Source organism: Hoplias malabaricus, chromosome 5, assembly GCF_029633855.1.
Source record: "Hoplias malabaricus isolate fHopMal1 chromosome 5, fHopMal1.hap1, whole genome shotgun sequence".
In the NCBI taxonomy this organism is placed as follows: domain Eukaryota; kingdom Metazoa; phylum Chordata; class Actinopteri; order Characiformes; family Erythrinidae; genus Hoplias; species Hoplias malabaricus.
This window is the reverse complement of record NC_089804.1, coordinates 59,715,399-59,740,398: the sequence shown is the minus strand read 5'-3', so window position 1 is coordinate 59,740,398 and position 25,000 is coordinate 59,715,399. Positions and strand designations below refer to the sequence as shown.

At 44.4% G+C, this 25,000-nt stretch overlaps 2 protein-coding genes across 5 annotated transcripts in view; both read left to right on the top strand.

The window, feature by feature from the left end:
* The window catches only part of ap4b1 (adaptor related protein complex 4 subunit beta 1), a 36,780-nt gene extending 19,634 nt beyond the window's left edge, over positions 1-17,146 (top strand). For all 4 annotated transcript variants that reach the window (XM_066672580.1, XM_066672578.1, XM_066672579.1 and 1 more), the window contains exons 9-11: positions 10,802-11,009; positions 11,803-12,108; positions 13,177-17,146. In XM_066672580.1, coding sequence (XP_066528677.1) covers positions 10,802-11,009; positions 11,803-12,108; positions 13,177-13,718 — 1,056 coding nt within the window. In that variant the 3' untranslated portion in view covers positions 13,719-17,146. The remainder of the gene's footprint in view (positions 1-10,801; positions 11,010-11,802; positions 12,109-13,176) is intronic.
* A 7,743-nt stretch (positions 17,147-24,889) lies between these two features.
* Positions 24,890-25,000, top strand: part of zgc:101663 (alpha-1,3-mannosyl-glycoprotein 4-beta-N-acetylglucosaminyltransferase C) — a 22,565-nt gene continuing 22,454 nt past the window's right edge. The window contains exon 1 of the mRNA XM_066672633.1: positions 24,890-24,942. The gene's annotated coding sequence lies outside the window, so the exon portion shown is untranslated. The remainder of the gene's footprint in view (positions 24,943-25,000) is intronic.

The following is a 25,000-nucleotide window of genomic DNA, read 5'->3' as shown; positions in this document are numbered from 1 at the left end:
TGAAATGATGACAGATGAAGGGGTTATAGTAATGTGAATGTAGTATATTAGTGATGTATGAGTCTGAGGAAGGAGGAGGTGATCAGGGATTCTGTGCAAGTTAAAAGTAGGAGCAGAGTTAATCTGAGATAAAACAGCATGGCCAAGCATGATAGTGTAGATGAGACAAGGCCAGGATCTTGTACAGGACACACAGGGTCAGGGGGCTGGATCAGGGCAACACCTGGAGAGCAGCAGGACATCTCAAAGCATGAGAGAGACAGGAGAAAGAAAACCAGACAAAGGGAACAAATGAAAAAAAAGAGGTATGTTCATTGTAAAGAACGGGCAAATTTCTCATGCGAAAAAAGCTTCCACGGGTCAGGCAAGAGAACCCAGCGACAGACAGCATGTTGGCGGTTACTAGAAAGCTAACTAAAAGAGCTGTAGCTATGGTCATATGACCGGGTTAATACAGAACAGTGATAATATGAAAACCAGCCCGAACACCAATAGACAAGGAGTAACCTGAGAGTGAATGATTAAGCAAAAGCTTGTTTGAAAAGGTAGGTTTTAATCTAGATTTAAAGATTGAGAGTGTGTCTGAGCCCCGAACAGTAACCGGAGGCTATTCCAGAGTTGAGGAGCTTTGTGAGAAAATGCTCTTCCTCCTGCAGTGTTTTTCTTAAAGCGAGGAACTAAGAGTAGATGGGCATCTGTGAACGAAGTGTACCTGATGGGCGATAAGGTATGAGACGTTCAGTAAGATACTGCGGGCCTAAACCATTTAGAGATTTATAAGCTAAGAGGAGTATTTTATAGTCAATGAGAATATTTTACAGGTAGCCAGTGTAGGGACGAGAGAACTGGGGTGATATGTTCGAATTTTCTAGCTCTAGGTAGCACCCTGGCTGCTGCATTTTGAACTGAAGCTTGTGTAACGCTTTGCACGAGCTCCCTGCCAGGAGCGCATTGCAGTAGTCTAGACGTGAAGTTATAAAAGCATGCACTAGTTTCTCTGCATCTTTTAATAATAAAATATGCCGAATTTTGGCAACAATGCGTAGGTGGAAGAAGGCAGTTTAGACTGTATTGGATATGTGGGTATCAAATGTGAGAGTCGAATCAAAGGCTACCCCTAAGTTTTTGATGATGGTATTGTGTTTTACTGTTGAATTATCAAGATTAATAGCAGCATTTCTGAGTGAATGTAACTGAGGATCTGTACCTAGTAACAAGACTTCAGTTTTATCAGAATTTAACATGAGAAAATTTTGCATCATCCAGTCTTTAATTTCAGTTAGACATTCTGTTATTTTACGTAGACAAGCAGCATCATTAGGTTTGGCTGATATATACAGTTGTGTGTCATCAGCGTAACAGTGGAATTGAATCCCATGCTTACGGATTAGTGGACCCAGTGGCAGCATGTAGAGTGTGAACAATACAGGGCCAAGCACTGATCCTTGTGGAACACCATATTTAACTAAAGTATGATTAGAGGATTTATTATTCAGATAAACAAATTGATAACGGTCAGGTAAATAAGATCTGAACCAAGAGAGGGCAGATCCTTTTATTCCTACCAGATTTTCCAGCCTATCAAGAAGCATCACATGATCTATGGTATCAAATGCTGCACTAAGGTCAAGCAGCACCAGAATAGAGATATAGCCCTTATCATGTGAAAGGAGTAAGTCATTCGTTTCTCTTGTTAGAGCTGTTTCCGTGCTGTGATTTGGTCTAAATCCAGACTGAAAAATGTCATGAATGTCATTGTTTTGTAGATAAGAGCACAACTGCTGTTACACGACTTTTTCTAGAATCTTAGCAATAAAAGGGAGGTTTGATATTGGCCTGTAGTTTGCGAGTACAAGAGGGTTAAGATTGGGTTTTTTAATAATTGGTTTGATTACCGCTAGTTTCAGAGGTTTTGGTACATATCCAATGTTGAGGGATAAGTTTATTATTGTGAGCAATGGTCTAATGACTTTAGGTAAGATTTGTTTAAATAATTGTGTTTGTACAGGATCCAGTAAGCATGAAGTTGATTTAGATGAGCTAATTAAACTAAGCAAGTCATCTTCATCAACAGAATTGAAGTAGTCAAAGTGCACTTCAGAGCTGGCGGGGGGTTCATCAACAAAAGCCGATGTGACTTTGGACTGATTTTGGATTTTGAGGCGAATGCAATCAATTTTATCATTAAAAAAACTCATAAAGTCATTGCTACAGAAATCAGAGGGGACAATGGGGTTGATTTCCTTTTTGTTGCCAATTAGATTTGATACAGTGCTAGAAAGGAATCTAGGGTTGTCTTTGTTGTCTTTGGAAGAGATGTACTGTGATTTGGCTTTAGATGAGGCATGTTTGTAATGGGTGAGGCTGTGCTGCCATGCAATTCGGAAACATTCTAGTTTTGTGTGTCTCCATTTACGTTCATGGTTACGAGCAGCCAGTTTTAATGCACGCGTGCTGTCACTACCATGGAGCAAGCCTTTTCTCTCTAAATTGTTTGGTCTTGACTGGTGCAACACTATCTAGGTTTGTACACAATAATGTTTGTAGGTTGTTTGTAATGAGCTCAAGGTCATTTGGGTGAGTTGGAAAACAAACGGTGGTAAGGTCTGGAAGGTTGTTGATAAAATCACTAACTGTTGAGGATGTTATAGTGCGCTTTCTAATATAGCGTGGTTGTGGACAAATATCAAAGTTTAACGCAATTTCATACGTGATAAGATGGTGATCAGAGATGGTCTCATGTAGCGAGAGACTGGATAGATTCTTTATCTCAATGCCCCGTGTTAACACTAGGTCCAATGTGTGTTTGCATTGATGAGTGGGCCCATTAACATTCTGAGTGAACCCTAGCGCATCCAAAATTGATTCAAATGCAATTTTAAGTGGATCATAATCCTTCTCAAAGTGAATATTGAAATCACCAAAAATTAAGGCCTTATCTGATACGATAACTACACTTGAGAGAAAATCAGCAAATTCACAAAGAAATTCTGTATAAGGGCCAGGAGGACGATAGATTGTGATGAGCATAAACGAGTGCTGCCTTTTTGATGCAGTGACTTTAAGAGTAAGTACTTCAAAGGATTTAGTGTCATAAATAGATTTTTGTGTTGTGTCAATGGTAGGGTCATAAATTGTGGCTACACCACCACCACGACCAGATGTTCGTGGGCAACTGTAATAGCAGAAGCCAGGGGGAGTGGACTTTTTTATGGCAATTTATTCATTGGGTTTAGCCCATGTTTCGCAGAGACATAATGCATAGAGTTATCAGTAATAATATAACAGACAGTGAGTGCTTTGGATGTTAGAGATTGTATATTTAAAAGCCCTAATTTAATGCTGGAAGTGGTGAAATATTGCGTTCGCTGCAGTGTCTTGGTGTTAATTCTAATTAGGCTGTTAAAACTGATTTTTAGGCATCTATTAGGAACTTTAATATTACTTACCTGCTTGCTATCCATTCCACCTACCTGACTGATGTGACTGGGAATGACCAGTCAGTTCCGGCGCAGAACCACCTCAATGTTCTCAGAGAGAACTACGGATCCTAGATGGCTCGGATGAAGCCCATTCCAAAGATACAGGGCCGGACCCTCACGAAAGCACTCCCAGTTGTCGACGTGGTCCACACTGACAGTGTCGCACCAATCCAGGAGCCAGGAGTGGAGCCCGAAGAGCCTGCCAAACGCCTCGCATCCTCGGCGATAGGTGGGCAGGGGGCCAGAGACGATGATCCTAGCGTCCGTCTTCCTCCGAGCGGTACGACGGTGCTGAAGTCCTGACACTGCCGAAGTGCTGAGGGAAGCCGTCAGGACACGTTCTCCACGTCCACGTTGGCAAGGTCCAGGAAACGTGCGCCTGAGAGACAAGACACAGTTGCCTTACTCCTTATGCACGGCAATTTTAAATGTCTAACTATTGAATCTCCAATAATAAGAAGAACCGTCCTATTTAGTCTTCTGAGCTGGAGCAGGTGCAGGTGAAGGCCAGGAGCTGAGCACCTCAAACCGGTTGGCAGAAGTGAAGACTGGCTGTGGTGGAGGAGGGGACGGCCTCGGCTTCCCAGGCCCACGCTGGCGCTCCCATCCTGGTGCAGGTGTGTAGATGGGTACCCCCGCGAACGTCCGCAGAGGAGCCGGAGTGGTGACGGCAACGTAGGAGGCGTCGCGGGCTGCCTCGACTCTCGTCTTCTCCCGCTGGAGCTCCGTCTGCTTCTCCAGGAGACCCTGAATCCAGCATCTCAGCTGCTCGAGCTACGTGCCAAGCGCAGAAAGGGCTCATTCCTTGGCAGGCGCCATGAAGAGAAAAGAAAAAAAAACAAAAAGAAAAACAATGAGAAATAATATGTACGGAAAAATGAAGTTAAGAAACTGTGGATTAGGAACGATGAAGACGGCACACTAGGATAAGCAATGCCAAAAAAAATATGTAATGGAGATTGTAAATAAACGTCTAAAGGACTAAATAAACAGCGAACAATTTCAAATCAAGCATGTGACCAGTCAGCCGGGAGTGACGGTAACACTGACTGATTTTAGATCACTTAAGGTGGAAATGTTTCCAAACTTGGGAGACATCTAACTGCATTAGCAACAGTGCTACAAAACTAAACAGCTTGAGTTACACATGAGTTTCAAAGATACAGTCGCTTCTTACTCACACACACCGCTCCACCTTAAAAGATACAGTTGCTTCGTACTAACACACACTGCTCCACATTAAAAGATACAGTAGCTTCTTACTCACACACATCGCTCCACCTTAAAAGATACAGTCGCTTCTTACTTTTTTTTTTTTTTTTTTTTTTATTAGAGTGTTTATTCTTTTACAACTGGCTGCTACTGTAATAACTGCAATCTCCCCCTGGGATCAATAAAGTATTTCTGATTCTGATTCTGATGCTCACACACACCCCTCCACATTAAAAGATACAGTCGCTTCTTACTCACACACACCGCTCCACCTTAAAAGATACAGTCGCTTCTTACTCACACACACTGCTCCACCTTAAAAGATACAGTCGCTTCTTACTCACACACACCGCTCCACCTTAAAAGATACAGGTGCTTCTTACTCACACACACCGCTCCACCTTAAAAGATACAGTCGCTTCTTACTCACACACACCGCTCCACATTAAAAGATACAGTCGCTTCTTACTCACACACACCGCTCCACCTTAAAAGATACAGGTGCTTCTTACTCACACACAACGCTCCATCTTAAAAGATACAGTCGCTTCTTACTCACACACATCGCTCCACATTAAAAGATACAGTCGCTTCTTACTCACACACACCGCTCCACCTTAAAAGATACAGTCGCTTCTTACTCACACACACCGCTCCACATTAAAAGATACAGTCGCTTCTTACTCACACACACCGCTCCACCTTAAAAGATACAGTCGCTTCTTACTCACACACACCGCTCCACCTTAAAAGATACAGTCGCTTCTTACTCACACACACCGCTCCACCTTAAAAGATACAGTCGCTTCTTACTCACACACAACGCTCCACCTTAAAAGATACAGTCGCTTCTTACTCACACACACCGCTCCACATTAAAAGATACAGGTGCTTCTTACTCACACACACCGCTCCACCTTAAAAGATACAGTCGCTTCTTACTCACACACACCGCTCCACATTAAAAGATACAGTCGCTTCTTACTCACACACACCGCTTCACCTTAAAAGATACAGTCGCTTCTTACTCACACACACCGCTTCACCTTAAAAGATACAGTCGCTTCTTACTCACACGCACCGCTCCACATTAAAAGATACAGTCGCTTCTTACTCACACACACCGCTCCAGTTTAAAAGATACAGGTGCTTCTTACTCACACACACCGCTCCACCTTAAAAGATACAGTCGCTTCTTACTCACACACACCGCTCCACATTAAAAGATACAATCGCTTCTTACTCACACACACCGCTCCACCTTAAAAGATACAGTCGCTTCTTACTCACACACACCGCTCCACTATAAAAAATACAGGTGCTTCTTACTCACACCGCTCCACCTTAAAAGATACAGGTGCTTCTTACTCACACACACCGCTCCACATTAAAAGATACAGGTGCTTCTTACTCACACACACCGTTCCACCTTAAAAGATAGTCTCTTCTTACTCACACACACCGTTCCACCTTAAAAGATACAGTCTCTTCTTACTCACACACACCGCTCCACTTTAAAAGATACAGTCGCTTCTTACTCACACACACCGCTTCACCTTAAAAGATACAGTCGCTTCTTACTCACACACACCGCTTCACCTTAAAAGATAAAGTCGCTTCTTACTCACACACACCGCTCCACCTTAAAAGATACAGTCGCTTCTTACTCACACACACCGTTCCACCTTAAAAGATACAGTCGCTTCTTACTCACACACACCGCTCCACCTTAAAAGATACAGTCGCTTCTTACTCACACACACCGCTCCACTATAAAAAATACAGGTGCTTCTTACTCACACCGCTCCACCTTAAAAGATACAGGTGCTTCTTACTCACACACACCGCTCCACATTAAAAGATACAGGTGCTTCTTACTCACACACACCGTTCCACCTTAAAAGATAGTCTCTTCTTACTCACACACACCGTTCCACCTTAAAAGATACAGTCTCTTCTTACTCACACACACCGTTCCACCTTAAAAGATACAGTCTCTTCTTACTCACACACACCGCTCCACCTTAAAAGATACAGTCGCTTCTTACTCACACACATCGCTCCACCTTAAAAGATACAGTCGCTTCTTACTCACACACCGCTCCACATTAAAAGATACAGTCGCTTCTTACTCACACACACCGCTCCACATTAAAAGATACAGTCGCTTCTTACTCACACACACCGCTCCACCTTAAAAGATACAGTCGCTTCTTACTCACACACACTGTTCCACCTTAAAAGATACAGTCGCTTCTTACTCACACACACCGCTCCACCTTAAAAGATACAGTCGCTTCTTACTCACACACACCGCTCCACTATAAAAAATACAGGTGCTTCTTACTCACACCGCTCCACCTTAAAAGATACAGGTGCTTCTTACTCACACACACCGCTCCACATTAAAAGATACAGGTGCTTCTTACTCACACACACTGTTCCACCTTAAAAGATAGTCTCTTCTTACTCACACACACCGTTCCACCTTAAAAGATACAGTCTCTTCTTACTCACACACAACGCTCCACCTTAAAAGATACAGTCGCTTCTTACTCACACACACCGCTCCACATTAAAAGATACAGGTGCTTCTTACTCACACACACCGCTCCACCTTAAAAGATACAGTCGCTTCTTACTCACACACACCGCTCCACATTAAAAGATACAGTCGCTTCTTACTCACACACACCGCTTCACCTTAAAAGATACAGTCGCTTCTTACTCACACACACCGCTTCACCTTAAAAGATACAGTCGCTTCTTACTCACACACACCGCTCCACATTAAAAGATACAGTCGCTTCTTACTCACACACACCGCTCCACATTAAAAGATACAGTCGCTTCTTACTCACACACACCGCTCCACATTAAAAGATACAGGTGCTTCTTACTCACACACACCGCTTCACCTTAAAAGATAGTCGCTTCTTACTCACACACACCATTTCACATTAAAAGATACAGTCGCTTCTTACTCACACACACCGCTCCACATTAAAAGATACAGTCGCTTCTTACTCACACACACCGCTTCACCTTAAAAGATACAGTCGCTTCTTACTCACACACACCGCTTCACCTTAAAAGATACAGTCGCTTCTTACTCACACACACCGCTCCACATTAAAAGATACAGTCGCTTCTTACTCACACACACCGCTCCACATTAAAAGATACAGTCGCTTCTTACTCACACACACCGCTCCACATTAAAAGATACAGGTGCTTCTTACTCACACACACCGCTTCACCTTAAAAGATAGTCGCTTCTTACTCACACACACCATTTCACATTAAAAGATACAGTCGCTTCTTACTCACACACACCGCTCCACATTAAAAGATACAGGTGCTTCTTACTCACAAACACCGCTTCACCTTAAAAGATAGTCGCTTCTTACTCACACACACCGTTTCACATTAAAAGATACAGTCGCTTCTTACTCACACACACCGCTCCACATTAAAAGATACAGGTGCTTCTTACTCACACACACCGTTCCACCTTAAAAGATAGTCTCTTCTTACTCACACACACCGTTCCACCTTAAAAGATACAGTCTCTTCTTACTCACACACACCGTTCCACCTTAAAAGATACAGTCTCTTCTTACTCACACACACCGCTCCACCTTAAAAGATACAGTCGCTTCTTACTCACACACATCGCTCCACCTTAAAAGATACAGTCGCTTCTTACTCACACACCGCTCCACATTAAAAGATACAGTCGCTTCTTACTCACACACACCGCTCCACATTAAAAGATACAGTCGCTTCTTACTCACACACACCGCTCCACCTTAAAAGATACAGTCGCTTCTTACTCACACACACTGTTCCACCTTAAAAGATACAGTCGCTTCTTACTCACACACACCGCTCCACCTTAAAAGATACAGTCGCTTCTTACTCACACACACCGCTCCACTATAAAAAATACAGGTGCTTCTTACTCACACCGCTCCACCTTAAAAGATACAGGTGCTTCTTACTCACACACACCGCTCCACATTAAAAGATACAGGTGCTTCTTACTCACACACACTGTTCCACCTTAAAAGATAGTCTCTTCTTACTCACACACACCGTTCCACCTTAAAAGATACAGTCTCTTCTTACTCACACACAACGCTCCACCTTAAAAGATACAGTCGCTTCTTACTCACACACACCGCTCCACATTAAAAGATACAGGTGCTTCTTACTCACACACACCGCTCCACCTTAAAAGATACAGTCGCTTCTTACTCACACACACCGCTCCACATTAAAAGATACAGTCGCTTCTTACTCACACACACCGCTTCACCTTAAAAGATACAGTCGCTTCTTACTCACACACACCGCTTCACCTTAAAAGATACAGTCGCTTCTTACTCACACACACCGCTCCACATTAAAAGATACAGTCGCTTCTTACTCACACACACCGCTCCACATTAAAAGATACAGTCGCTTCTTACTCACACACACCGCTCCACATTAAAAGATACAGGTGCTTCTTACTCACACACACCGCTTCACCTTAAAAGATAGTCGCTTCTTACTCACACACACCATTTCACATTAAAAGATACAGGTGCTTCTTACTCACACACACCGCTCCACCTTAAAAGATACAGTTGCTTCTTACTCACACACACCGCTCCACATTAAAAGATACAGTCGCTTCTTACTCACACACACCGCTCCACATTAAAAGATACAGGTGCTTCTTACTCACAAACACCGCTTCACCTTAAAAGATACAGTCGCTTCTTACTCACACACACCGTTTCACATTAAAAGATACAGTCGCTTCTTACTCACACACACCGCTCCACATTAAAAGATACAGTCGCTTCTTACTCACACACACCGCTCCACATTAAAAGATACAGTCGCTTCGTACTCACACACACCGCTCCACCTTAAAAGATACAGGTGCTTCTTACTCACACACACCGCTCCACCTTAAAAGATACAGTCGCTTCTTACTCACACACACCGCTCCACTATAAAAAATACAGGTGCTTCTTACTCACACACACCGTTTCACATTAAAAGATACAGTCGCTTCTTACTCACACACACCGTTCCACCTTAAAAGATACAGTCGCTTCTTACTCACACACACCGCTCCACATTAAAAGATACAGTCGCTTCGTACTCACACACACCGCTCCACTATAAAAGATACAGGTGCTTCTTACTCACACACACCGTTTCACATTAAAAGATACAGTCGCTTCTTACTCACACACACCGTTCCACCTTAAAAGATACAGTCGCTTCTTACTCACACACACCGCTCCACATTAAAAGATACAGTCGCTTCTTACTCACACACACCGCTCCACTATAAAAAATACAGGTGCTTCTTACTCACACACACCGTTTCACATTAAAAGATACAGTCGCTTCTTACTCACACACACCGTTCCACCTTAAAAGATACAGTCGCTTCTTACTCACACACACCGCTCCACATTAAAAGATACAGTCGCTTCGTACTCACACACACCGCTCCACCTTAAAAGATACAGTCGCTTCTTACTCACACACACAACTCCACATTAAAAGATACAGAGCTTAGAGCTCTGTTTCCCCACAATTGTAGACCCTCCCTTTAACTTTATTGGAGTTAGTTTTTCCAGTTCTTCTGAGCTCTGAGATGATGGTGAATGTAAGAAGATTCAGGTTTTGAGTAGCTGTATTAACTTTGTTGTCATGTGTCAAGAAATGTATCTTTTATAAAGTTTATTTTCTTATTTTTTGGCTAATTCAGAAAGATTGTTCTCTTAGCTCCTGATGGGTCTTTGCTCTTCGTTCTTTTTCAGATCGTTACACAGTGTGACCGGGCAGTGATCTGAGAGGAGACGTTCATACGTTCTGGCTCTGAGTGTGTTTCAGTGTAGTCCACAGTGCTGCTGCCCAGTGGAGAACAGTGTGTACAGTTTCCCTGAGAATCACTATGGAGGCTGTAGAGAGTTTCAGTAATTCTCCTCGGTTATTGTTGAGGACACAGTCTGAGCTCTGTGTCTGGACATCACTGTGGGGTCAAATAAAGGTTTGTTTCTCTCTGCACTTAGATCCTCTCTGTCTCTGTCTCTCAGGGGAAGAGGGCCATGTTGTGGATCCTGGGTGCCTATGGAGAGTGTATGAGTGGCGCCCCCTATGTGCTGGAGGTGCTTATTGACCGTGTGAAAGCGGAGATGTCGTCTCTGGTGAAGATGGAGCTCCTGACGGCAGCGGTGAAGATGTTTGTTTTGCGTCCTGCCGAGACTCAGGACATGCTTGGACGCCTCCTGCACTACTGCATTGGTACACACAGATGCGCACACACACACACACACACACCGAGGGATATTTACATCGGTTGCGAACAGCTCTCAGGGCTTCAGCTGATGTCGAGCCAGGGGAATGTGTGCAATCGAATAAATTAATGTTGGCTACATGATAAAACCCATATATCGCTCATAATACACACTGGAGAGCGTTATTACAGCCATAAAGTTTAACTCTGGTGGTGCACTAGACGTTATAACCACAGCAGCCAATAGTAAAGCGCTTATTACCAGAATCGATATCCAACACGAAGAAGTGAGCTAATCCGGCTAAAGTTAGCAGCTGCAAACCCAAGCTCACTGCTCAGTGACTCTCACAAACTGATTATAACACTTTAGTCAACAAAACTATCACTAACTAGCACCGCAACACATGAAAACGGCAATAAATACTTACTGCTCCAACCTGTGACCTCAGGTCTGTTTCAGCTCACCCTACAGTCAGTCCAACTTTGGACTGGAGAGAGTTGTCTCTCTCTCTCGCTCGCTCTCTCTCTCTCGCGCTCCTCCTTGCTCCCTCTGCTGTATAATGTCCGTACTGGGAGCACAGAGCTAGAGTATTCTTGTAGCGAGATAAACACTTGTGAGATTTGTGCCGTAAAGCGTTTCTCGTGAGAGTCCTCCACCCTGTGATTCAAAATTTGCTTAGTGCAGTAACCAGCAGAGAACCCAGCACAGCAGCCACAGAGGCTCTCTACAGCTCCGTATTTGTAAATCATTAACACAAATATATATGTGCTAAGTTAGTTGTTTGTTTCTTGTTTATCCAGAGGTGGAGAGTGACCTCTGTGTGAGAGACAAAGCTGTTCTCTACTACAGACTCCTGCAGAGTGGAGTGGACCGGACCCGGGAAGTCATGCTGGGTCCTAAATCTGACCCGTCCATGTCGGTTTTGATGGGACGAGCTGAGGAACCGGTGAATGTGTGGGCGTCCAGCTTTAACACACTGTCCCCGCTGTGTGGAACCCAGATCTCCCTGGAGAACTGTCCCATTGAGAACCCAGTCCACAAACCGGCAGAACAGCTGGACCGGGAAGAACTCAGATTCACCACTGCAGAACCGGGCCTGGGGACAGGTAACATTTGTCCTTTAGAGAAGAGGGGGTTTCATTCCTCACTCGGGTAAACCACATCAAACTCCACCCTCATACTTCACAGCACAGAGCAGTTAGTCCTGTTTAACAGGGTTTAGACCAGAGTTAGTCCTGTTTAACTGGGTTTAGACCAGAGTTAGTCCTGTTTAACTGGGTTTAGATCAGAGTTAGTCCTGTTTAACAGGGTTTAGAGCAGAGTCAGTCCTGTTTAACAGAGTTTAGAGCAGAGTTAGTCCTGTTTAACTGGGTTTAGAGCAGAGTCAGTCCTGTTTAACCGGGTTTAGACCAGAGTCAGTCCTGTTTAACCGGGTTTAGACCAGAGTCAGTCCTGTTTAACCGGGTTTAGACCAGAGTCAGTCCTGTTTAACCGGGTTTAGAGCAGAGTTAGTCCTGTTTAACCGGGTTTAGACCAGAGTTAGTCCTGTTTAACTGGGTTTAGACCAGAGTTAGTCATGTTTAACTGGGTTTAGACCAGAGTTAGTCCGGTTTAACCGGGTTTAGACCAGAGTTAGTCCGGTTTAACCGGGTTTAGACCAGAGTTAGTCCGGTTTTACCGGGTTTAGACCAGAGTTAGTCCTGTTTAACTGGGTTTAGACCAGAGTTAGTCATGTTTAACTGGGTTTAGACCAGAGTTAGTCCGGTTTAACCGGGTTTAGACCAGAGTTAGTCCGGTTTAACCGGGTTTAGACCAGAGTTAGTCCTGTTTAACCGGGTTTAGACCAGAGTTAGTCCTGTTTAACTGGGTTTAGACCAGAGGTAGTCCTGTTTAACCGGGTTTAGACCAGAGTTAGTCCTGTTTAACAGGGTTTAGAACAGAGTTAGTCCTGTTTAACCGGGTTTAGAGCAGAGTTAGTCCTGTTTAACCGGGTTTAGAGCAGAGTTAGTCCAGTTTAACTGGGTTTAAAGCAGGATTAGTCCTGTGTAATTGGGTAACACTGGTTTAGGGTAACACATGTCATGGTTTTCAAAATTTGTGCACATTTTATTCTTGTTTGTGAAAGAATAAACCTCAGGTTTAAAGAAGTAAAATTCCTCTGTCCATGTTTTTAGGAGACATTGAAGAGGTGTCCTCCATCGCTGCCATGGAACCAGAGGAGCCGAGTCTGAGCACAGGAGCCCCTCTGTCCCACGAGGCGTTTGAGAGGCTGTGGCTGGAGCTGGATGTTGTCCATCTAGAGGTTCTTGAATTCCCTCGACCCACTCAGCCCCCTGAGACCCTGCAAGCCGTGTTTCAGCTCGTCAAGATCCAGACGCTGGCGTTTAGCCGAGCCGAAGCCATGCCATGGAAGGCCTTTATGTACAGCAGGTCGCTTGGGACTTTGATCCTCGCTGAGCTCCTCCAGGGGCCACCAGATAAAGAAAAGAACCTCCAAGGGGTGCCAGAGAGCACAGAGAACATTCAGAATGTGCCAGAGAAAACTGAGACCCTCCAGGAGGTGCCAGAGGGAGACGAGAACCTCCAGGGGGCACTGGGGAACACTCACACCATGCAGGTGTCAATCAAACAGCAGCCGGATAACCCTCAGGCCATAAAGAACTTCATCTTGGTTCTAAAAACCGTCCTGAAGACACTCATCTCTTCACAACAATAATCACAACAAAACCAGGCTCATTTCCTGCTTGTTTAGGTCAGTTATAATTAAAATAAAGATTTTCAAGTATCTGCCCAAATCCCCTGTGTGCTCCCTAGCTCTCTACTCCCTACACCCTACAGAAGCAGCTGTGTCTGGTGCTGATCCGGTATGGTATAGGGCTGATACCAGCGGGAAGTTTTGGATCGGATTTCTTTGGAGATAAATACTCACTCTGATTCTGACTGACCTCATTCCCGGAAGTGAATGTGAAGCAGTGCTCTCACAGCATCTGACACCAGGGTAGAGTCAGGTTTACACACCACCCGTGTGTGTGTGTGTGTGTGTGTGTGTGTGTCCTGAGTTCACATGATTAACACACAAAATAATGAATGAATGAACAGCAGTGTTTAAATTTCACCAGTGCTATCACCACACAGACTTCTGAGGACCTTCATTATCTGTAACCCTTATCCAGTTCAGGGCGGCGGTGGGTCCGGAGCCTACCCAGAATCACTGGCCGCAAGGCAGGAACACACCCTGGAGGGGGCGCCTGTCCTTCACAGGGTGCCACACACTCACACATTCACTCACACACTCACACCTACGGACACTTTTGAGTCTCCAATCCACCTACCAACACGTGTTTTTGGGAGGAACTCGGAGCACCCGGAGGAAACTCACACAGACACAGGGAGAACACACCACACTCCTCACAGACAATCACCCGGAGGAAACCCACGCAGACACAGAGAGAACACACCACACTCCTCACAGACAGTCACCTGGAGGAAACCCATGCAGACACAGGGAGAACACACCACATTCCTCACAGACAGTCACCCGGAGGAAACCCACACAGACACAGGGAGAACACACCACATTCCTCACAGACAGTCACCTGGAGGAAACCCATGCAGACACAGGGAGAACACACCACATTCCTCACAGACAGTAACCTGGAGGAAACCCATGTAGACACAGGGAGAACACACCACACTCCTCACAGACAGTCACCCGGAGGAAACCCACGCAGACACAGGGAGAACACACCACACTCCTCACAGACAGTCACCCGGAGTGGGACTCTGGAGGACCCTGGAGCTGTGACAGAGACACCACCTGCTGCTCCACTGTGACGTCAGACTATAAACAAATATAATAGAATAATAATATAATAAAATATAAGGAATATCAGAAACCATGAAGAATATTTACAACTAAATGTACCTGATGCACATGAAGCATTGCACATTATACTGTATAAAATAACACAGTATTGTATTACATTCTGTATTCTTAGTGTACAGCAAAGTATCATGGCATATCTGCTAGATCCTGAACAGAACACCGGGCAGAAACCAAACCCTAATAGGGATTAAAAGTCAAACATCTTGTGTGTTAGTGTGTGTTGTGCTGGTGTAGAGTGGATCAGACACAGCAGTGCTTCTGGAGTTTTTAAACCCCTCAGTGTCTGGACTGAGAACAGTCCACCGACCAAAAACATCCAGCCGACAGCGTCCTGTGTCACTGATGAAGGACTAGAGGACGAGTGACACACACTGTGCAGCGACAGATGAGCTACTGTCTCTGACTTTACATCTACAAGGTGGACCAACGAGGGAGGAGTGTCTCAGATTATGTTTAAACGACGTGTTTACTTTAGACCACTGTAGGCCTTTCTTGTCGTTGTCAATGACCTGCTCAAAGTTGACTATTAACTATTGTTTATTGCTTGCTGATGTGTTCACCCAGTTGACCTGGTTTTGTTGAGTGTCTGTTCCCTCCATAAAGAAGATTAGGAGCAGGGTGGAACTGTTAGTGTCGCTAAGTGAACCTGAAACAATTTGACCTTTGTTAGTCATCAAAATCCTCACAATACTCACTCCACCCTGAATAAACATGACACACTTTCACCTCTACTCCTCCAAACCTCACGCGAGATTCTTGTGAACTGCTACATCGCGAGAACAGATGGGAGTTTCTCGTGAGTTAGATGTAATATCAGAGTTGGTGGCAGTGAGACCATAATCCAGCTCAGCTCTGATTGGTTGACAGTCTTTCAAGTCTGACCTAGATGTGTGGTTTCACACTTGAGAATCTGTGACCTCACACACTATAGGATTCAGAGTCGTAAATACTCAACGTTTCATATTCATGATTCACACTCAGAGCGACGTTAGCAGTTCTAGTGAAGAAACAGTTCAGAATTGATTACTCCTGCTTCATGTACAGTTTAGACCAATAAACACATTTTATTTTAAACTGCAGCAGCGTTTTAAGAGTGTAAACCATAATTGTGTAACGAGACCTAGAGCCTGACGTGGCTGGTTCATAGCATTAGATCTTTTTCAGAGTAAAAGCTCAAGTCAAGAGTCAAGGCATTGGATGGATATACAGGGCAGAGTAAGCAATAGTGCAAAATAGTCGTAATAGGAAGAGGTAGGATACTGGATGTACAAGGCAGAGTAAACAATAGTGCAAGATAAACGTATAACAACTAAATAAAGTGAACAAGTGCATACCGGTTCTACTGAAGAAGTCACAGTTAGGTCTGATGAGGAGCTTAAGTGGCAGTACCAATATAAACAGGACCAGTGTCAACAGTAGTGCAAATACAGGGATATAAAACCTGGAGGCTGGTTAAAGTGATTGAGTGCCTGCCTGAGGCACTCAGTCTCCGCCCTGATGGCAGCAGGCTGAAGAAGCTGTGTAGCGGGTAGGTGGGATCACCTGCCAAGCAGAGGGCTTTTTCGTAGGAGGCGGGAGCTGTATAAGTCCTGAAGGCAGGAGAGAGAGGTACCAATGATCTTCTCAGCTGTTCTCACAATACGCTGGAGGGTTCTGCGGCAGGATGCTGTGCAGGCCCCGTACCACGCAGTGAAACAGCTAGTCAGGATACTCTCGATGGCCCCACTGTAGAAGGTGATCATGATGGGGGTGGGAGCTCTTGCACTTCTTAGCTTGCGGAGAAAGTAGAGCCGTTGGTGAGCCTTCTTGGCCAGTGATGCTGTATTGATGGTCCAGGAGAGGTCCTTTGTGACGTGCACACCCAGGAACTTGGTGCTGCTCACCCTCAGCAGCCCCGTTGATGGATAGAGGGGCATGTTGTGTGCGAGTTCTCCTGAAGTTCACAACAATCTCCTTGGTCTTCTCAGTGTTCAGAGAGAGATTGTTGTGTTTTTACCAAGAGGCCAGCCGGCTCACCTCGCTCCTGTAATGTGACTCATTGTTGTTGATGAGGCCTACCACAGTTGTGTCATCCGCAAACTTGATGAAGAGGTTGGAGGTGTGTGATGGGGGGAGCAGTCATGGGTTATCAGAGTGAACAGAAGGGGGCTCAGCTCACATCCTTGGGGAGCCCCTGTGTTCAGAGTGATGGTGCTAGACGAGTTACTGCCAACCCGTACTGTCTGTGGTCTCCTAGTCAGGAAGTCAAGCAACCAGTTGCACAGTGATGTGTTCAGTCCCAGTCTGTCCAGTTTCTGAATGAGCTGTTGGAGGATGATTGTGTTGAATGCAGAACTGAAATCAATAAAAAGCATTCTGACATAAGTGTTTTTCTTGTCCAGATGAGTAAGGGCTGAATGGAGAGCAGTGGAGACAGCATCATCAGTCGAACGATTTGATCGATATGCAAACTGGTAGGGGTTCAATGAGGGGGGGGGGACCTGATGTGTTGCATGACTAGCCACTCAAAGCACTTCATGAGGATGGAGGTAAGTGCAACTGGGCGGTAGTCGTTGAAACAGGAGGGTGATGACTTCTTTGGGACAGGGATTATAGCGGTGGCTTTGAAGAGACCACAGCCTGACTCAGTGAGGTGTTGAAGATGTCAGAATACATCTGTTCGCCAGCGCAGGCCTTCAGCACACGACCAGGTATGTTGTCAGGTCCAGGAACTTTCCGAGCATTGATCATGCTGAATACACTCCTCACCTTGTCTGAGGACAGTGTGAGCACCTGGTCTCCAGGAGGGGGGGTGGATTTATGTGCCAGGGTGTGGTTTAGTGCCTCAAACCGAACAAAGAACCCATTCAGGTTGTTCAGCAGAGAGGAGGTGCTTTCACATGTATGTGGCGGGGGTTTGTAATCCGTAATGGACTGAATTCCATGCCACAGGCTCCGAGTGTCTGCTCTCGCTAAAGCGTTGGGACATCCTCTTGGAGTGCTGCCTTTTTGCCTTTCTGATGCCACGGGACAGGTTGGCCCTAGCTGTCTTCAGGCCTGCCTGGTCTCCAGCTTGGGAGGCAGCATTTCTAACCTTCAGCAGCTTTTGGACCTCACCTGTCAGCCATGGCTTCTGATTGGCATGAATGGGGATGGTCTTGAGGACAGTTACATCATTAACACACTTCGTGATGTAAGCAGAGACGGTTTCTGTGTACTCCTGAATATCTGTGGAGTTGTTGTATGTAGCAGCCACTTTAAACACATTCCAGTCTGTGGTGCTAAAACAATCCTGAAGTGCCTCTGATGAGCCACCCTGCCACACCCATACCTGCTTTAGAACTGGTTTGATGACTTTAACCACACAGACTTTAAGCTCTGCTTAAATTTAGACAAACTAATGTTTAGATATAAAACAGTAAAATTGGCATAACGATGCCCCTGCTTTGGGACCACCAGGACCCCTACATGCTCTTTCTAAGGCCTGGGTCCATAATCCCCTGCTGGTTTTGCTATTGATTTTCTCTCTAGACAAACTGAGCACTGAAGAGTTAGCTAGAACATTCCCAGTACCACATACAGCACATAACTTCAGCAGTGGCCAGTTTAGCAATGCTATCCACTCTTTACACCACACGTCACAGTTATGGAATCATCTGCACACACAATTGGCATTGTGAACACACGATTAATCCTGAAATTAGAATACAACTCAGAATAAAAGTGGGCCCAGGACATGCCCCTGTGGGACACCACCATGTAATTTCCCATGTTCAGGAAAACGCCCCCTAAGAAGCACCCTGACATTGTGCTGATCACTGATCAGTCATGGGTAAAATGCCATATGTCATTTTCCCTTTTATTGATGAAATTAAACGGTGTCTTGTGACTTTTGACTCACTTTTAGCTGGTAACTTTTCCACTAGCACAGCTTCTCCGCAAAATGGAGCCGGTGGCGTTTTATGTTTACTCATTGTGTATTGGCGTGTTGTTGTTTGGACTGAACATGGCGCCATGCCCATGTTATGCACGTTCTGAGATTTTCCTCAGCCTCCTATCTAAAGAGCATCTGACCCTCTTCAGAAACCCCTCGGGGGAATGTTACGAGCTGCTGCTGAGAGTCGGATAAAAACTAATGTGAAAGCTGCTGTAACCACGAGAGAGCAGCGACTAAACAATGACCCGCTTCCAGGACCAGGACCCTGCAGTGAGAAAGCACTGACAGATATATTTCACTGTGTGAATGTCTGTTTAAAACCTGACCTACAGGTTTGGAAATCCGTCTCTCAGCAAAGTAAACAGTAATTCCATACAGGTAATCTACACCCAGAGGAGCATTGTCCAACAGAGAGCAGCCGCTGTCCTCTAGGCTTTAGGAGAAATGTGATTTCGTGCTAAATAAGTTTTTACCTTTGTTCCTGTTACTGACAAGACACTAATGTGCTGTGAAAAGGATGTTAAAGGACGTTCAGAGCATGTTCACATTACTGTGTCAGTCTGGAACCTCCCAACAGTCACAGTGTGAAATAGGACCCCCCCAGTCAGTTTTCTGTGAGTTAAATCAGAAAACACGGGGGCGAAAATGATTCCAGTCTCACTTCTCTTTCCGACATGGAACACTGACTTTCTTCGTGGAATAAATTGAAAATGTTCAAGTTGAGCAGAGAAGATCTCCTAACCATGTGACCTTTCCTCAGCCAATCAGAAGAAGATAACAGTATCATGGATCCATTCAGACCCAGTGGACTTTGCTCTTCCTCCTCCAGAAAAAGCTCAGTGACCGCTAACTGCCGTCCAGGTGTGTTATCTGTGCTGTGATGTGGCATTGAACTTCCAGCCTATAAACACCACCCTTAAACACTGGTGGGTGGAGGTGGAGGAACCAGAGCTCAGAAACAGAAAGCGCCTGGTGCTCAGGTTACTGTTTAGATTATGGACTTTCATCCTCTGTTCAAATCTGAGTAACTCTACTCTCCTCATGCATCTTTAACTCTGACTGCTCTGCAGCACAGATACCTGTTACACCCTCCCAGAGAAATGGTCCTCCACTACTTTAGTTTTAGAAAAGAACTAAACTCTGTCTAATTCCAGTTTTATTAGAATGATTTTACACTTTAATTTACACACTTTAGGACTTCAAACAGGGATGGCACAGTGGTGTCGCTCACACAGCTGCGGGGTGTCGGGGTCTGGGGTCCTGAGTGATTGGGGCAGTGTGAGAGTGAGTGGGGGAGTGTGTGAGTGTACGTGTCTGATCCACTCATGCCAGCATAACACACCACCATCACCACATTAGTGTCACTGCAGTGCAGAGAACAATCCACCACTCTGTGGAGGTCCTGAGCACTGAAGAACACTACACACTACACACTGCATACTGCACACTACACACTGCACACTACACAGTGCATACTGCACACTACACACTACACACTACATACTGAATACTGCACACTATACAGTGCATACTGCTCACTACACACTTTACACTGCACACTACACACTACATACTGAATACTGCACACTACACACTGTACACAGCATAGTTCACACTGCATACGGCACACTACACACTGCATACACCACACTGAGTACTGCACACTGCATACTACACACTGAATACTGCACACTACACACTGCATACTGCACACTATACATCGCACACTGCATACTGCACACTACATACACCACACTACACACCGCACACTGCATACTGCACACTACACACAGCATACACCATACTACACACTGCATACTGCACACTACACACTGCATACTACACACTGCATACACCAAACTACACTCTGCATACTGCACACTGTATACTGCACACTACACACTACACACACCACACTACACACTGCATACACCACACTACACACTGCATACTGCACACTACACACTGTATACTACACACTGCATACACCACACTACACACTGCATACTGCACACTGTATACTGCACACTACACACTGCATACACCACACTACACACTGCATACTGCACACTACACACTGCATACTACACACTGCAAACTACGTTATATAAAACACTCTTCTTATTTATTAACTCTCTAAATGCTTAAGACCCAATGTATCTAAACCTCTCATCACCCGTCACATACACTTCATTCACAGGACACTGGTCTTCTCTTCACATCGTATACACTGTCATCGTTCCACGCATTAACACATGATCAGATTATTACATTAACACCTTACCACATTATTACATTAAAACACTGTCACTTTAACACAGCTGAAAAGTCGAAAACATTTTATATTTTACATTACAGCTCAAAAGTTTGGACGCTCCCTATTTGTATTATTGAATACATCAGAATAGACATGATGGAATACATATGGAATTATGTAGAAGTGAACTTGGATGAGAAAGGCATTAAATAAACATTATTATTATTATAATGTTATTATTAGCATTAGAGCCCAGTTCCTTTAGAGGACACTGTGAATCTTATTTCTGAAAAGAAGCCACTGCTGTGGAATAACAAAACAAAGAAGAGACTTCCTCAGGCCAAGAAACAAACCCTGGTTCTGATGAGTTGAAATGTGAGCTGTTTGGTTCCACCCAGTTTGTCTTTGTGAGGCATAGAAAAGGTGAGTGGAAGGTTTCTCCATGTGTGGTTCCCACAGTGAAGCAATTTATTAAAATTTCAAGGCACATTTAATCAGGCACTCAGCACTATGCAGTGACCTGCCCTCCCATCTGATCTGCGCTGAGTGAGAGCATCATTTGTTTTCAGCAGGACAATGACCCCAAGCCCACCTCCAGTCCAGGGCCCAGACTAATGCCGTCCTGTCGTCCCAGGGCTGATGAAAATAACACTCAGGACGAGACAAAAGCTCTTTTGGGACAATGGTGTTTCGTGCAGTAAAACTGGGTGTTGGTAAATGACGGCGTGTTCAATGCTGTGCCCTCCTTGACTCGCCTGATAACTACAGAATCTCAAAGAGAACATTATTCCCTGCATTTTACTGTTGGAGTCTGGCCCAGTGACTTTATTCTCAAAATATTACATTTTAATCTCTAAAAAGTTATTACTTGTATCCCAAAATATTATGATTTAATTTCATTTTTTTATTATTTAACAAGTGACCCTTAAAATATTAGCTAAGTTTTTATTTTATTTTAAATTCTTTTTGAATGTGATGCAGTATATTTTCAGAAATTACAAAGTGCCCAGTTTTCCTGTTGTACTGTGTTTCCCTCTGTGTTTACTTTCATGCAGTTAGCGCTCTTCTGAATTTAGAGTCAGTTCCACCTTAAGTAATGTAACTGTAACAGCAGAAATAAGTCAGTGTGACCCCCCTATGGAGCAGGAATAGAGCAACATCCTCATCTCGGTTGGTGCTTTTCAGCGTTTGGAGTCTCTCCGTTGTCTAAAAACCTCCAGATGGCGTTTCTCTGCCGTGAGCAGAGAGAGAGAAAGACTAGCACCGGACCCAGACACTTTGTTTTTTTACCCATTTACAGACACTGGGGCTTCGTAAACACATTAGAGCGGTTTCCAGAGCAAACACACTGCAGAGCAGCACATGGAGAGGAGACATACTCAGAGCTTTATACACAGGGGTTATGGATTGTGAATGGTGCCTTTAAGAAGGAGAGACTTGGGCTGATGGGACAGAGGATCTGGCCTCAACAATCACTCGACTGAGCCCAGCGGCCAAGGTCCATGGCGAGATTGAGAGCGCTAAGAAGGACGAGCAGCCAGTGAGTGCTCCTTCAGGGCTGTGGGAAAACTGCTCCAGGTGATGACCTCATGAAGCCGAGTCAGAAAACACAGAGCCAGCAAAAGTGGCATCAAAGCAGAAGGTGGAGGCTTTGAAGCATCTACAGTTTAAAAAATATTCTGTTTTGCTTTATACATTCTTGTGTATTACATAATGTTCTATCAGTGGTTCATTATTACAGTTTTTCTCAATTGCTTTTCACCTATTAACACAATTTGCAAATGTATTTTCACCCACTAAAACACATTGTGCACTCTGATAAACGTGGGTTGTATAATGGTAAGCACCGGTAGCAAAAGTGAAACTCAAATAAAGCACCGGTGTCACAACTTAAACACAGCCACTCTGAACTGATCACACATGTGACCAATGATGTGAAGAAACCAATATAAGCCAGTACAAGGGTCCCAGTCGTAGAGGTTTCACTGTGGATAGAGGCAGAGTAAGGGGAAGAGGTGGAAGAAGAGGAGGGACAAGACGAAGAATGATAATCTCAGATGAAATACGGACAACCATCATTGACCACGTTCTTGTCCATGGATTGACTTTGAGGGAAGCAGGACTTTGAGTTCAGTCCATACTGAGTAGATTCACAGTGTCCACCATAATCCAAACATTCAGTGAGGAGAACAGGTAACTGCTTTATTCATGTTGTGTATGTTTACGTTTACAGTTTACAGTTTGACTCAGTACAGATCTGTAAAAAGGTGTTTCAGTACATGATTTTCCTAAAAGATTTGTAGTCTTAGTGCTGCATGCAATATTCTGTAATGCCATGTTCTTTTGTAGAATCACAAGACTGCCACATCGCGGGGAGGACATCTATGTGGAACCCACACCAAGAGACCCTCATTGTTGACATGGTCCCTCAAAGACAAGTGTGATCATACTGTGTGAAATACAGCAGAGAATGTTTCAGCTGGATTCCTCAGACCATCCACATGAATATATTTATATGGATGAAGCTGGGTTCAATCTCACCAAAAGGAGGAGAGGCAGGAACGTGATTGGCCAACGAGGCATTGTTGCAGTCCCTGGCCAGCGTGGTCACGTTATGTGCTTCCATCAGTAATCATGGGGTTCTCCACCATCATCCCACATCGGGGCCATACAGCTTTCAACATCTCTTGGCTTGATCTTGAGATATTGTGTTAGGGTCTGAGCAGCAGGGTCATGAACAGTCAGGACCATCCTGTCCATGTCACTGTGTGGGACAATGTGAGTTTTCACCGTCCTGTCCAGGTCAGACAGTGGTTCAATATCAATCAAGATTTCCTAAATGTTTATCTTCCACCATTCTCCCCTTTCCTCAACCCAACAGAGGAGTTCTTCTCTTCATGGTGTTGGAAGGGGTATGACCAGCAACCAGGGAAAATCTCTTGCAGGCCATGGAACTTTCCTGTAATGACATAGGGGTGGACGTACCTGGCATACTAGGAGTTATTTCCCATGCTGTCTGGCAAGAATGTGGCCTGTGATGTAGATGAAGTCCTGTGGTCTGACCCAGCACATCAACATAATGCTGCACTAGAGTACATACTGTATGCACTTCTGTTATAATGTATTTCTTCACATATAAATATATATATATATATTTTACACAGTACATAATTTACTAATTTTTGTTAAACAAGAGTTCTGTTTTGAAACTGCATTTTCCTTTGTGGACAATAGCGATTGTTTCTACAGCTTCATGATCTGATCACTGTGTTTTTCTTTTTTCAGTGTTGTGTGTAATGACTGTTCAGTGCTGTTTATCATTGTGATTGACTCGAGGCCTGATTTGACAACGTTGTTTGGTGTGGAGCACTGCGTGGACTGTTTTGAGGCAATAGTGTGGTTTTGCAGGAAGAGTCAGAGGTTTTGTGAATGTAGTGTGTGAATTGGGTTGTGTGTGTTTACAGTTTGGAGAAATGGATGCATGGTTTCAGGAAATGTGCTTGGCAATTGAGAAAAACTGTAATCTGCTCTGTAGGAAATAATGATAAAATCAGTGAATTAAAAACTCTATCCAAAAGTTTGACTGGTGTGTGTTTATATTTCTGCTTTTAGACGTCTGTCCTCAGAGCTGCGTGGGCCGTAATTTGTTTATTTTATGAGTTCAAACTTATTTTATCTGTAGATAAACCCTGTGTCATATGATCAGATAACAGTGTGTGTGTGTGTGTGTGTGTGTGTGTGTGTGTGTGTGTGTGATGTCAAATTGTGGGTGGGACCTTACCTGAGAAAAACGCAGACACATGAAAACACACAGACACACACACACACACACCTGAGGCAGGATGGAGAAACTACTCAGGGAAACCACAATTACAGAACAGGTGAGTGAGAGAGAGAGAGAGAGAGAGAGAGAGAGAGAGAGAGAGAGAGAGAGAGAGA